The sequence below is a fragment of the Heteronotia binoei genome, chromosome 8 (genome assembly GCF_032191835.1).
Source record: "Heteronotia binoei isolate CCM8104 ecotype False Entrance Well chromosome 8, APGP_CSIRO_Hbin_v1, whole genome shotgun sequence".
NCBI classification, from domain to species: Eukaryota; Metazoa; Chordata; class Lepidosauria; order Squamata; family Gekkonidae; genus Heteronotia; species Heteronotia binoei.
The window spans coordinates 126,195,925-126,210,874 of NC_083230.1; the positions used below are offsets into that span (position 1 = coordinate 126,195,925).

General features: G+C 50.3%; 2 protein-coding genes across 4 annotated transcripts in view; one reads left to right on the plus strand and one right to left on the minus strand.

Moving 5' to 3' along the window:
• Positions 1–6,593, minus strand: part of MEST (mesoderm specific transcript) — a 38,257-nt gene extending 31,664 nt beyond the window's left edge. The window contains exon 1 of the mRNA XM_060244625.1: positions 6,542–6,593. The gene's annotated coding sequence lies outside the window, so the exon portion shown is untranslated. The remainder of the gene's footprint in view (positions 1–6,541) is intronic.
• A 4,160-nt stretch (positions 6,594–10,753) lies between these two features.
• The window catches only part of CEP41 (centrosomal protein 41), a 43,720-nt gene continuing 39,523 nt past the window's right edge, over positions 10,754–14,950 (plus strand). For 2 of the 3 annotated variants that reach the window (XM_060244627.1, XM_060244628.1), the window contains exon 1: positions 10,997–11,086. In XM_060244627.1, the coding sequence (XP_060100610.1) occupies positions 11,054–11,086 (33 nt within the window). In that variant the 5' untranslated portion in view covers positions 10,997–11,053. Of the gene's footprint in view, positions 11,087–14,950 lie in introns of all 3 variants that reach the window. The other variant, XM_060244629.1, reaches the window with a different exon arrangement.

Sequence of the window (14,950 nt, forward strand, 5' to 3'; positions counted from 1 at the left end):
GATAAATCAAAAGTAGGTTTTCCAGCTTACAGACACGCACCTGAACAGCATGCTCAAGATTGCTACAGCACAGACATTATCTCCAGATTTTGATGCAATTCAGAGCAAGAGGTGCCAAGTATCAGACACAAATAACCAAATATTGCAAGAGCGCGAATGTTTTAAGCACGTTTCATGTTAAGTTTTTTTAAAAATCATTTAAGTGTGTTTGTGTGTGCCTCTTTCAAAGTTTGTATCTCCACTACCTAGCACTACATTTTATGACACAAATGGCCCGGCTCAACAAGGTCACATTTATGTCAGTCTGGCCCTCGTAACAAATGAATTCGACACTCTTCCTACTAGAGCATCTTTGTCCAGTCAACTGCTTGAAGACTGCTAGTGAAAGGGGGCTCACCACCTCCCTCGGTAGCTGATTCCTCTACTCTCCCTGTCAAAAAGTTTTCCCTAATATCCAGGCAGGAATTCGTGGGAAGGGCGGGATATAAATCTTAAATAAATAAAAATAAATAAATAAAAATAAATAAAACTTCCTGTCCTTAATTTAGACCCATTCTCGCAAGGCCTCCAGAACTGCACCCAATTCTCCAGGTGCGGAAGAAGAAGATGATATTGGATTTATACCCCGCCCTCCACTCTGAATTTCAGAGTCTCAGAGTGGCTCACAATCTCCTTTATCTTCCTCCCCCACAACAGACACCCTGTGAGGTAGATGAAGATATTGGATTTATATCCTGCCCTCCACTCCGAAGAGTCTCAGAGCGGCTCACAATCTCCTTTCCCTTCCTCCCTCACAACAGACACCCTGTGAGGTAGATGAAGATATTGGATTTATATCCTGCCCTCCACTCCGAAGAGTCTCAGAGCGGCTCACAATCTCCTTTCCCTTCCTCCCCCACAACAGACACCCTGTGAGGTAGATGAAGATATTGGATTTATATCCCGCCCTCCACTCCGAAGAGTCTCAGAGCGGCTCACAATCTCCTTTCCCTCCCCCCCGCACAACAGACACCCTGTGAGGTAGATGAAGATATTGGATTTATATCCCGCCCTCCACTCCAAAGAATCTCAGAGCGGCTCACAATCTCCTTTACCTTCCTCCCCCACAACAGACACCCTGTGAGGTAGATGAAGATATTGGATTTATATCCCGCCCTCCACTCCGAAGAGTCTCAGAGCGGCTCACAATCTCCTTTCCCTTCCTCCCCCCACAACAGACACCGTGTGAGGTAGATGAAGATATTGGATTTATATCCCGCCCTCCACTCCGAATTTCAGAGTCTCAGAGCGGCTCACAATCTCCTTTATCTTCCTCCCCCACAACAGACACCCTGTGAGGTAAATGAAGACATTGGATTTATACCCCGCCCTCCACTCCAAATTTCACAGTCTCGGAGCGATTCACAATCTGCTTTATCTTCCTCCTCCACAACAGACACCCTATGAGGTAGGCGGGGCTGAGAGGACTCACACAGCAGCTGCCCTTTCAAGGAAAGAAGAAGATATTGGATTTATATCCCGCCCTCCACTCCGAATCTCAAAGTCTCAGAGAGGCTCATAATCTCCTTTCCCTTCCTCCCCCACAACAGACACCCTATGAGGCAGGTGGGTCTGAGAGGGCTCTCACAACAGCTGCCCTTTCAAGGAAAGAAGATGATATTGGATTTATACCTCACCCTCCACACCGAATTTCAGAGTCTCAGAGGGGCTCACAATCTCCTTTACCTTCCTCCCCCACAACGGATACCCTGTGAGGTGGGTGGGGCTGAGGAGGCTCTCACAGCAGCTGCCCTTTCAAGGACAACCTCTGCCAGAGCTATGGCTGACCCAAGGCCATTCCAGCAGCTGCAAGTGGAGGAGGGGGGAATCAAATCCCGTTCTCCCAGAAGAATCCGCACACTTAACCACTGCACTAAATTGGCTCTCTCAGCGTTGTTTGACTCCAATGTTCCAGCAGGGGAAATAAAGCCAACTCCAAGTCAATCTTGCTCACCATTAAAACCAAGGTGACCAGCTAATCCTGTTAGTAGTTTGGCAGGGATTGTGCTGAGAAGGAAAGATAATTATTAAAAGGAAGACAGAGAGGTCAACGGGAAGCTGCTGAAACTGGGAGACGGGCAGCTTGGAGCTCAAACAGTGTGTACAATGGTTAGAGGAGTCTGTGGCTCAGGAGTCACATGTGGCTCTTTCACACATATTGTGTGGCTCTCTGTGTCAGCTGTCTTGGAGAAGACATTTCTTTCTTTAAGAGAGCCAGTTTGGTGTAGTGGTTAAGTGCGCAGACTCTTATTTGGGAGATCCGGGTTTGATCCCCCACTCCTCCACTTGCAGCTGCTGGAATGGCCTTGGGTCAGCTAAAGCTCTGGCAGAGATTGTCCTTGAAAGGGCAGCTGCTGTGAGTGCTCTCTCAGCCCCACCCACCTCACAGGGTGTCTGTTGTGGGGGAGGAAGATAAAGGAGATTGTGAGCCGCTCTGAGACTCTGAAATTCAGAGTGGAGGGCGGGATATAAATCCAATATCTTCATCTTCTTCTTCTTTAAATCCCTTCTTCAAGCCAAGCTTGCAGAATGCAATTAAAGTTAAAGCTGCTTTCTTTCCACTTCTCCCTCCCTCGCAGCTCTCAGGACATCTGGCGTTCATGTCTTGTAGTTCTCAAACATCTGACATTTATTCTACATGGCTCTTACTTTAAGCAAGTTTGGCCACCCCTCAGCTTAGAGGATCATACTAGCCAGAGTAGTGCAGCAGATAGAGTGATCCGAGTTCGAATCTCTGCTCTTCCATAAAAGCGTTCAGACTGACTTTTAGCCAGGCATCCACGCTCAGCCTAACCAACCCCACATTGTTGGGAGAGAAAAACGGAGAAGAATGATATAAAGTAGGGTTGTCAAACACCTTTGTTACAAGGGCTGGATCTAACATAAATGGGACTTTATGGGGTCAGGCCATGCGTGTTATAAAATGTAATGACAGGTAGCAGAGATATAAACTTTAAAAAGGACACAGAGAAACACACTCGAAGATATTTGTTTAACTTAAAATACGAACATGCTTAAAACTCTTGCAATGTTTTGTTTAAAGTGGAAAGGTGGGGGGGGGGGATAGTGGGATGATGCAATTTTAAATATAAAACATCCAGAAAAAAGCACAAGGATCGCAGCAGAAACTACAAATATAAACCAAACATATAAAATGATCCGGGCTTAGGAAAACAGAGAGCAGGAAAAAAAATCCTTTGTTTGTGAAGACTCTCGTGTGTCTTTTGGAGGGGATGTGGCAGAGCCTCAGCTTGGCATACAGAAGGTCCCAGGTTCAGTCCCCAGCATTTCCAGTTAAAAGGACCAGGCTGGAGGTGATGGGAAAGACCTCAGGCTGAGACCCTGGAGAGCCATGAAGTGGGGCTGTGGCTCAGCGGAAGAGCCTCAGCTTGGCATGTAGAAGGTCCCAGGTTCATTCCCCGGCATCTCCAGTTAAAAGGACCAGGCTGGAAGTGATGGGAAAGACCTCCGCCTGAAACCCTGGAGAGCCATGAAGTGGGGCTGTGGCTCCGTGGTAGAGCATCTGCTTGGCATGCAGAAGGTCCCAGGTTCAATCCCCAGCATCTCCAGTGAAAAAGGACCAGGCAGGAGGGGATGGGAAAGACCTCCGCCGGAGAGCCATGAAGTGGGGCTGTGGCTCAGTGGTAGAGTGTCTGCTTGGCATGCAGAAGATCCCAGGTTCAATCCCCGGCATCTCCAGTTAAAAGGACCAGGCAGTAGGAGATGGGAAAGACTTCCACCTGAGACCTTGGAGAGCCATGAAGTGGGGCTGTGGCTCAGTGGTAGAGCCTCTGCTCGGCATGCAGAAGGCCCCAGGTTCAATCCCCAGCATCTCCAGTTGAAAGGACCAGGCAGGAGGGGATGGGAAAGACCTCCGCCTGAGACCCTGGAGAGCCATGAAGTGGGGCTGTGGCTCCGTGGTAGAGCATCTGCTTGGCATGCAGAAGGTCCCAGGTTAAAAGGACCTGCAAAGCAGCCCCCTCCACAAGCCTATGCAAAACTGGGAATTCAGTCAAATAAAGAGTCGCATCTGTGGCAACGACAACAGATTGCACCTGCTGAATCGACCTCTTGTCTGAGATGGTGAGTGTTTAACCCCGATTAGCAAAGTTTATAGTCCATCGGTTTCTATACTTGGACTGCCAACCTGTGATTTAGCATCTGCTCCTAATACCGGACAGATTGTGTGCGTGTCTGCGCGTGTAGAGGGGAGGAGAGACTTTTTCTAAATCAGATATCTAGAGAAAGGCACTCTGCCCCAACACATGCACACACTTAAAGTAAAGGGTAAAGGTGGTCCCCTGTGCAAGCACCAGTCGCTTCCGACTCTGGAGTGACGTTGCTTTCACAACGTTTTCATGGCAGACGTTTTTATGGGGTGGTTTGCCCTTGCCTTCCCCAGTCATGTACACTTTCCTCCCAGCAAAACCTCGGAAGGATGGAAGGCTGAGTCAACCTGGAGCTGACTACCTGAACCCAGCTTCCGCCGGGATCGAACTCAGGTCATGAACAGAGCTTCGGACTGCAGGACTGCAGCGTTACTACTCTGCGCCACAGGACTCTTGTCATGATTGTCATAATAAAACCTTAATCTGGCTTCCTTCTGGCTCTCAAACATCCGGCACTTATTCTATGCGACGCTTCCACTAAGCCAATTTGGTCACCCCTGCATTATACCTCAGAATGGGCCAAAAACCTCTCCTCCGAGGGACCAGCAGCCTCCCCCCATAGACACCCCCCCTGAAAAGGAGAGCAGTTTCCTAACTACCGGAGTTGCCTGCAAACACCCAGACAGAGAAACCTGCCTGGGGCTGAAAGGCACCCCCTTGGGATCACCCCCATGAACTTCCCCTCCATGCACATAGCAAGGCTGAGTTTAAGAAACCCCCCCCCCACAAGAGCTGAGGACAAGAGCCCCTGTGGTGCTGAGTGTTAAAGCTTCAGTACTGCAGTCCTAAGCTCTGCTCACGACCTGAGTTCGATCCCTGGCGGAAGTTGGGTTTTCAGGTCGCCGGCTCGAGGTTGACTCAGCCTTCCATCCTTCCGAGGTTGGTCAAATGAGTCCCCAGCTTGCTACACATCCCTACAACAATTGCTAAAGAGTCCCGTGGTGCAGAGTGGTAATGCTGCAGTACTGCAGTCAGAGCCCTCTGCTCACGACCTGAGTTCGATCCCAGTGAAAGCTGGCTCAGGTAACCGGCCCAAGGTTGACTCAGCCTTCCATCCTTCTGAGGTCGGTCAAATGAGTCCCCAGCTTGCTGGGGGGAAGGTGTAGAGGACTGGGGAAGGCAAGGGCAAACCACCCTGTAAAAAGTCTGCCGTGAAAACGTCGTGAAAGCAATGTCATCCCAGAGTCAGAAACGACTGGTGCTGGCACAGGGGACCTTTCCTTCCCTTTTAGTGTAAAGAGCCCTGTGGCGTAGTGGTAAAGCAGCAATACTGCAGTACTGTGATCTGAACTCTCTGCTCACGACCTGAGTTCTATCCCAGCGAAAACTGGTTCAGGTAGCCGGCTCCAGGTTGACTCAGCCTTCCATCCATCCGAGGTCGGTAAAATGAGTACCCAGCTTGCTGGGGGCGGGGAGTGTAGAGGACTGGGGAAGGCAAGGGCAAACCACCCTGTAAAAAGTCTGCAGTGAAAACGTTGTGAAAGCAACGTCACCCCAGAGTCAGAAACGACTGGTGCTGGCACAGGGGACCTTTCCTTTCCATGGGACAAACCAGTCCAAAGTCTTCCCGGAAATGAGGAGACACACCTCCTTCTCAACCCCACCCCCCATTACAGGTTTTGCATTCCATGCTCTGCAAATAACGGACAAGGACCCCTCTTCCCCTATTGCAACCCCCAAAAGGCAAGCCCACCCCCCCCATTCTAAGAAATAAGTTCCTCCCCAATGCTGCCCTTCCAACATGAGGAAATTATTACCCCCCTTCCGCCCCCCCAGACAAAATTCTTCCTTTTTCCTCAATGCCCCTAGGGTTGCCAGATCCAGTTCAAGAAATATCTGGGGACTTTGGGGGGTGGAGTCGGGAGACATTGGGGGTGGAGCCGGGAGACATTGGGGGTGCGAATTCAGTCTCTGTTCGTTTAAGGATACAGAGTCCACAATAGATGGCTCAATTTCCTGAAACGAACAGAGACTGCATTTGCAACGCTATTTAATTCCTCATTTGATACACTGTTGTGATGAAGATCAATACTGGAATCGTTAAATGAATCCAGGAATAGTTTTTGTGACATGGCGCAAAATACAGGGAAGTGCACTGAATTGTTGCATTTAGTATTTTTGACAGGGTTCTCTCCCGGCTCCCGCCTGGGGATTGGCAACCCAGAATGCCCCCTTCAAGAAAACGCCCCCCTTGCCCTTTGCTGTGTGCAGAAATGCAAAATTCCTACTTGTAGGTCCGCCTAAAAAGAGGGGGAAGGTATCTAGGGGCCCCCCCCCATCCCGCCCCAATAGGTTCTGGGGCCTGGGGGAGGCGCGCATGCGCACCAACTCACCTGGGTCCCGGGCGAGGGGCTACAGCGAAGGGCACCCCATGCTGCTCCGAGGGAAAGAGGCTGGCGGGCGGGGAGAGTGCGCATGCGCGTCCGCTCCGCGCGGTCTCCCCCGCCCCGCCCCCTCGGCTCGAGTCCGGCCGGAGGACGCCGCGGGGCGAGCGCCTCCTGGCGACGAGAGCGAGACTGCAATCCCGTGCTCGTGCTTTTGTCTGTTTTGTATATTGGGATTTTTTCCCCCTCCAGGTGTACAAAGATTTTTTTTTTGCACAGCTGCACGCTAGGGTTGCCAATCTCCAGGTGGGTACAGGGGATCCCCCGGTTTGGAGACACCCCCCCTCCGCGCTTCAGATTAATCAGAAAGTGGGAGGGGGAAAGAGAGAGTGGGCACTCCATTATTCCCTATGGAGACCAATTCCCATAGGGTATAATAGAAAATTGATCCATGGGTATCTGGGGCTCTGGGAGGGCTGCCTTTTGAGGTAGAGGCACCAAATTTGCGGCAGAGCATCCGGTGCCTCTCCCCAAAAGACCCTCCAAGTTTCAAAAGGATTGGAGCAGGGGGTCCAATTCTATGAGCCCCCCAAGAAGATGCCCCTGGAACTTTTTTTTTTATTTTGTCTTTAGGTGCTGCTGGATTCTTGCTGTTTTCTAATGGCCTCTGTTGTTAAATTTGAATGATCTCACACAGGGCTTTTTTGGTAAGAAAAATCCCAACAGGAATCATATGCATATTAAGCCACACCCCTTGACACCAAGTCAGCCGGAACTGCGTTCCTGTACGTTCCTGTTCAAAAAAAGCCCTGAATATACTAAACCCTTCTTCCACTATATTTTAATGTATTTTTGTTCTCAAAGATTTCAGGTTTTCACGGCTGGCATCATCATTAGGGTTTGTAGAATCTTTCGGGCTCAAGTGCCGTGTTCTACTGGAGAAAGTTTTCCTTCCAGACGTTTCGTTCTCAGCTGCGGAGAACATCCTCAGTGGCGTTGCAGCCGGAGCAGGCGCTCTGACCTTCTTGGCTGCTGTGCGTTGACGCAGAACGAAACGTCTGGAAGGAAAATTTTCTCCAGTAGAACACGGCACTTGAGCCCGAAAGATTCTACAAACCCTAATGATATTTTTGTTCTAATAGCAAACTATAAGGATTCCTCGTCTGATGAAGTATGCTTAAAAGCACACGAAAGCTGACGTTCTAAATAAAAATTGGTTGGTCTTAAAGGTGCGACTTGCCTCCTGCTTTGTTCAACTGCTTCAGACCAACACGGCTGCCCGCTCGGATCTCTCTGTATGTTGCATGTTAAAAGGTAAATTAGTTGGATGGGAAAATCTTCCGAGAAAGAAATGCCCTCTCTTTGGCCCAGGCTTGCTTATAACAATAGAGTGATTAACAGACATTCTCACATTCATAGAATCATAGAGCTGGAAAGGACTTCCAGGGTCATCTAAGCTCTGTTCATGACCTGAATTTGATCCCCGGCGAAAGCTGGGTTCAGGTAGCCAGCTCCAGGTTGACTCAGCCTTCCATCCTTCCAAGGTCGGTCAAAGAGCGAAAAAGTATTGGCAGATGATTCAACAAGAGATTTCTAAGATCTTGGGATACGAATTTAAGAAAGTCGCAGAGACTTTTCTGTTGGGATTACAAATGGAAAAATTTCCAAAAGAAGATAGAACTTTAATCTGGTACTTGCTCTCAGCTGCTAGGACATTGTATGCCAGTTTGGTGTAGTGGTTAAGTGTGCGGACTCTTATCTGGGAGAACCGGGTTTGATTCCCCACTCCTCCACTTGCAGCTGCTGGAATGGCCTTGAGTCAGCCAGAGCTCTCTTATCTGGGAGAACCGGGTTTGATTCCCCACTCCTCCACTTGCAGCTGCTGGAATGGCCTTGAGTCAGCCAGAGCTCTCTTATCTGGGAGAACCGGGTTGGATTCCCCCCGCCTCCATTTGTACCTGCTGGAATGGCCTTAGGTCAGCCATAGCTCTCTTATCTGGGAGAACTGGGTTTGATTCCCCACTCCTCCACTTGTACCTGCTGGCATGGCCTTGGGTCAGCCATAGCTCTGGCAGAGGTTGTCCTTGAAAGAGCAGTTGCTGTGAGAGCCCTCTCCAGCCCCACCCACCTCACAGGGTGTCTGTTGTGGGGGAGGAAGGGAAAGGAGATTGTGAGCCGCTCTGAGACTCTTTGGAGTGGAGGGTGGGATATAAATCCAATATCTTCATCTACCTCACAGGGTGTCTGTTGTGGGGGAGGAAGGGAAAGGAGATTGTGAGCCGCTCTGAGACTCTTCGGAGTGGAGGGCGGGATATAAATCCAGTATCTTCATCTACCTCACAGGGTGTCTATTGTGGGGGAGGGAGATAAAGGAGATTGTGAGCCGCTCTGAGACTCTTTGGAGTGGAGGGCAGGATATAAATCCAATATCTTCATCTACCTTACCGGGTTTCTGTTGTGGGGGAGGAAGGGAAAGGAGATTGTGAGCCGCTCTGAGACTCTCAGAGTGGAGGGCGGGATATAAATCCAATATCTTCTTCTATGCGCAGTTGTAGAAGCAAGAAAAAAATACCAGAGAAATGGGATTGGATTGTAAAAGTTATGACATGGAGTGAAATGGACAACATAACAAGAACCTTAAGACACTATGATTTACAAGTATTTAAGATGGAGTAGAAAAAGTTTAGAAGATACGTAGAAAAAGAGTGGAAAATAAAAGAACACTGGATAATTTTTGATAATGACTCAGTATAAGAGGGAGGAGGATATTAATTTTGGTTCTTATTAATTAAGGGTACCTTTAATATTAAGATTTTAAGTCTATAACACCGGTGGGGGGAGGGGGGGGTCAAGTAACGGGGGGAGGGGTGAGTAAAAAGTAATATATGGGATAGATAAAAAAGTAATTATTAATGATGTAAGAAATTTAAATTTATTACCATATGTTACTAATAAAATTGTTTGAAACAACAACATCCTTCCAAGGTCGGTCAAATGAGTCCCCAGCTTGCTGGGGGGGGAAGTGCAGATGACTGGGGAAGGCAAGGGCAAACCACCCTGTAAAAAAGTCTGCGGTGAAAACGTGGTGAATGCGGCCTTTCCTTTCCATTGGATGTTAAATTTGTACCATTTTGCATTCTAAGCCCCACCAGTTCTACGTAGCTCTGCTCACTTCACCGGACTCCTCATCTGATGAAGAGTGCATGCACACACGAAAGCTTACATTTTTGTTGTTGTTGTTCTTCAAGGTGCAACTTGGCTACTGAGGGGCAGCCAGCTCAACGGGACTGAATTTAGCGCCCTCGGGCAACTGTGCAAAAATTCTAGCCCAGGGGTGGCCAGCGGTAGCGCTAGGGTTGCCAATCCCCAGGTGGGGGCAGGGGATCCCCCGGTTTGGAGGCCCTCCCCCCGCTTCAGGGTCGTCAGAAAGCGGGGGGGGGGGGGGGGAGGGAAATGTCTGCTGGGAACTCTATGATTCCCTATGGAGATTTATTCCCATAGAAAATAATGGAGAATTGATCCACGGTTTTCTGGGGTTCTGAGGGGGCTGTTTTTTGAGGTAGAGGCACCAAATTTTCAGTATAGCATCTAGTGCCTCTCCCCAAAATACCTCTAAAGTTTCAAAAAGATTGGACCAGGGGGTCCAATTCTATGAGCCCCAAAAGAAGGTGCCCCTATCCTTCATTATTTCCTATGGAAGGAAGGCATTGAAAAGGTGTGCGGTCCCTTTAAGTGTGATGGCCAGAACTCCCTTTGGAGTTCAATGATGCTTGTCACAGCCTTGATCGTGGCTCCACCCCTAATGACTCCTGGCCCCACCCCCAAAGTCTCCTGTCTCCACCCCCAAAGTCCCCAGATATTTCTTGAATTGGACTTGGCAACCCTAGGTAGCGCAGAATTTTTTTTTGCCTACAACTCCCATCAGCCCCAGCCAGCATGGCCAATGGCTGGGGCTGATGGGAGTTGTAGGCAAAAAAAAAAAACATGTAGAGAGCTACCGTTGGCCCCCCCTGGGCTAGCCTTAAATGCGCCCCCCAGCCTGTGGGGAGGAGGAGAGGAGCCGCCAATCCGCGCATGCGTTCCTCCCCTCTCGGGGTCTACTTCGTTTCGCCCTCCCCAACTGGCAAACTGAGGCGCAAGGACACTCACACAGCGGCCGCTTGATGCGTACCTGACGTCACAATACCCGTGTATATAAAAAAAAAAAGGCCCGCCGCGGATGCGTCCCGCGTCGCTGGGCAACCGCGGGACGCCCGTTGGCACCAGCGGCCCGCGCGCGCGCCCGCCTTCTCCGAGGCATGAGCCGGGACTTTAAACAACAAAAAAAAAAAGAGTCCGCCCGTTGACTTGAAGTGGGCCCGGTGCGCGCGCCGGTCCGGATTGGCCCGCGCTCTCCTCCGCCGACCAATCCCGAAGCGGGGCCGCTCCCCTGGAAGGCGCGGATTGGTGAGGACGCGCGTCGGAGGCGAGAAGAGGGGCGGAGCCGGCAGAGGGGGACGGCGGCTCTGGCAGTTGGGCAGGATGTCGGCGAGGCGGCGCATCGGGGACCCTGAGGTGAGGGGCCCGGCGGCCGCGGTGGGCAGGGGGGAGGCCCCGTCGACCCCGCCCCCCGAACCTCTCGCCTAGGGAGCCCCGCCCCCTGGTGGGGGAGGGCCCATCCCATCCCCCCTTTGATGAGACCCTCCCAAGGAAGCCCCGCCCCATTGGCGGGGTGGCCAGCTAGGGGTGCCAATCCCCAGGTGGGGGCGGGGGATCCCCCGGTTTGGAGGGCCTCCCCCTCCAGGGTCATCAGGAAGCAGGGCAGGGGGAGGGAAACGTCTGCTGGGCACTCCATTATTCCCTATGGGGACCCATTCCCAGAGCATAATGGAGAATTAATCAATCTTCGGGTATCTGGGGCTCGGGGGGGGAGGGCTGTTTTTGGAGGTAGAGGCACCAAATTTGCAGGATAGCACCCGGTGTCTCTCCCCAAAAGACCCTCCAAGTTTCAAAAAGATTGGACCGGGGAGTCCAATGCTATGAGCCCCCAAAGAAGGTGCCCCTATCCTCCATTGTTTGCAGTGGAGGGGATGGTGTGCGGTCCCTTTCAATGGGATGGCCAGAACTCCCTTTGGAGCTCAGTCGTGCTCGTCACACCCTTGCTCCTGGCTCCACCCCCAATGTCTCCTGGCTCCACCCCCCAAAGCCCCCAAATATTTCTTGAATCGGACTAGGCAAGCCTACCTTAAAGGCTGGCCCTCCTCAGGGGAGAATTCCAAGGAGGCTGCGCCCTGTTGGCAGGGCTGCCAACACTCCAGGTTGGGAAGATCCTGGAGATTTTTTTTGGGGGGGAGAAGCCTGGGGGGGAGAATTTGGGGAGGGGGCAGACGTCAGCAGGGCTGTAATGCAGTCAGAGTCCACCTTCTAATGCGGCCGTTTCCTCAGTAAGAACATATTTATCTGTCTTGGAGATCCTTTGTGATTCTGGGAGATCTCCAGTCATCGCCTGGAGGTTGGCAACTTTGCTGCTTAGGAGGCCTTTTCCTCTCTGGTTCCCTCACCCTGGCGCCTTCATATCTCAAAGTACACCCTAACTTCTTGGCCAGTTGTGTACTGAGATGCTCCCCAAGAGGCTGCCCCAGCTTCTCTATTAAAATTGTAACGGGTTTGTCTCCCCCCCATTAATACCATACATCAAGTGGCTTTCTCCCATTGGTACTGTTTCCCCTGCCACCATAATCCTGATTGTTCTTTTCTCTCCTCTCTGCCGCCCCATTCTGTATTTGAGGTTTCCTTGAATTATTGTAGTTTCCTGCGTTCATATTAGCAATACACATCTGTTGTGGGTGTTTGTGGGGAGCTCATAAAGAAGCCCCCCCCCTTTTCCCTATTAAAAATTAGAGGATGGGTGGTTTTCTGTTCCCTTTGGTTCCTCAGTGGAACAGGCTTCCTCGGGAGGTGTTGGGCTCTCCTTCTTTGGAGGTTTTTAAACAGAGGCTAGACGGTCATCTGACAGCAATGAAGATCCTGTGCAAAAAGGATGTAGGGGTCTTAGCGGACCATACGCTGAACACGAGTCAACAGTGTGATGTGATGGCTAAAAAGGCAAATGCAATTTTGGGCTGTATCAACAGAAGTCTAGTGTCCAGATCACGTGATGTGATGGTATCGCTTTACTCTGCTCTGGTAAGACCTCCCCTGGAGTATTGTGTTCGGTTTTGAGCACCACATTTTAAGAAGGATATAGACAAGCTGGAATGGGTCCAGAGGAGGGCAACGAAGATGGTGAGGAGTCTGGAGACCAAGTCCTATGAGGAAAGGTTGAAGGAGCTGGGCATGTTTAGCCTGGAGAGGAGGCGGCTGAGAGGTGATAGGATCACCATCTTCAAGTCCTTGAAGGGCTGCCCTATAGAGGATGGTGTGGAATTGTTTTCTGTGGCCCCAGGAGGTAGGACCAGAACCAGTGGGTTAAAATTAAATCAAAAGAGTTTCTGGCTCAACATTAGGAAGAACTTCCTGACCGTTAGAGCGGTTCCTCGGTGCAACAGGCTTCCTCCTTGGGAGGTGGTGGGCTCTCCTTCCTTGGAGGTTTTTCAACAGAGGCTGGATGGCCATCTGACAGCAATGAAGATCCTGTGCATTTAGGGGGAGGGGTTTGTGAGTTCCCTGCGTTGTGCAGGGGGTTGGACTCTGTGATTCTATGATAGCTTATATCTGAGGAAGTCTGCCTGCGCATGAAAGCTTATACCAGGAATTAAACTTGGTTGGTCTTAAAGGTGCCACTGGACTCAAACTTTTATTATACAAGCTCGTAGTTAGAGCTGTGATGGGCAGTCAGTTTAACCTATCCACTAGGAACGTTTGTGCCGTCTTTAGAGATTCCTGAAAAACATGACCCCAGTCTAGATTACTTCCGTTGCATGTTTTGCCATGAGGTGGCTTGTTTTCAAACCAGGTTCCAAACGCTAGCAGGCATTTTGGTCCTGCGAACGGTTTCTTTGAACCCAAACCGCAGTCTGTATGTCGCTGTTCTGCCTTGTTCGGACAAAACGTCGGTAGCATCCAAAATCGTGGCCTCTTGTGCGTGGAAGTGCTTCGTTAGCATGCCTGTTTTTGAGCATATGAACAGAACAAGGGAATCACACTGTCTCTCTCTCTCGGCTTGACTTCGCGAACGAAGATTTAAGAAGGGTGCAGTAGTCCCCTGCAGGCTCGTTGGTGGCTGACAAGACCAATGCGGGACAGGCAGATCCGGCCACAGTGGCTGCAGGGAAAAGTCTGATTTGGGGTTGGTGCTGTAGCAATGCGATTCTTCCTCAATCTCCTTTTGGAATCACACTGTATGGAATGTTTAACATGTGCGCCTAGCCTTGCGCGTCGGTGATGTGTGGGTTAACTTGGCCTGCGTGTTGTGTGACCGCTTGCACAACCAGGGCTCAGTTTGCATGCAATGTGGCCCACCCGCGAAGCTTCTCAACGCGGATTGGAGATGGGGCATGGGGAGGCAGGGTTGTGCTGCGCCGCTGACGCTGAAACCACGATTGGTCTGTTGTTTCCTATCTGACTTTGCAGGGTCCATCCCTGAATTGTGAATTTAATTTTTTTTTTTCCCAATGAAAGCCTCTAAAAACCGGTCTGGGGGAATTAAGCGCCTAAGTAAGATTTCCCCAATTGCGTAGTAAACTTACTCCTGCCTTCCAATGTCTGTAGGGTTGCCAATCCCCACAGGTGGGCAAACACTAGAAATAAACCGCTGCTTTTTTATGTTGGGAATAAATCCTTAAGAACCGTTCGTGCATGCTGCAAAGTAACATTGTATTGTAATGTGTGAGCCATTGCCTTTAGCACGGGTTCCAAAGCGAAAAGAAAAGCGGCCAGTGGAAGGTGACCGAAACACAGAACTGAACCTAGGAGCTGTGTAGCCGCCCCACCTGTCAAACTTCGGTCTGCTACCCATAGGAGGAATCACATACAAGCGTGGTGCTGTCTACGTCTTTCGAGCAAAGGGGAACTGAGAGTGGGCTGTAAAGTACTACCTCACAAGAGTGATGTGAGATGACATCTTGATTTTGAAAGTACTACCTGACAAGAGTGGTGTGAAATAACGTTTTGATTTTTCTACGGGCATTGAATGAATTTTGGTTTGTGGTGATGATAATATAATGGCATCGTTACGAAAGAAATTGCTCAAGCATTTATTTGCAACAGAAAAAAGCAGTGGTTTATTTCTAGTGTTTGCTAATCAGGACGCTGCAGTTTCCGGTTTGCCCAATCTCCAGGCAGGGGCAGGCGATTCAGGATCATCAGAAAGTTGGGGGGGGGGGGAATGTCTGCTGACACTCAGTTATTCCCTACAGAGACCAATTCCCATAGGGTATAATGGAGAATTGAGCTGTGGTTATCTGGGACTCTGGAAGGGGCCTCCTTTTTGAGGCGGAG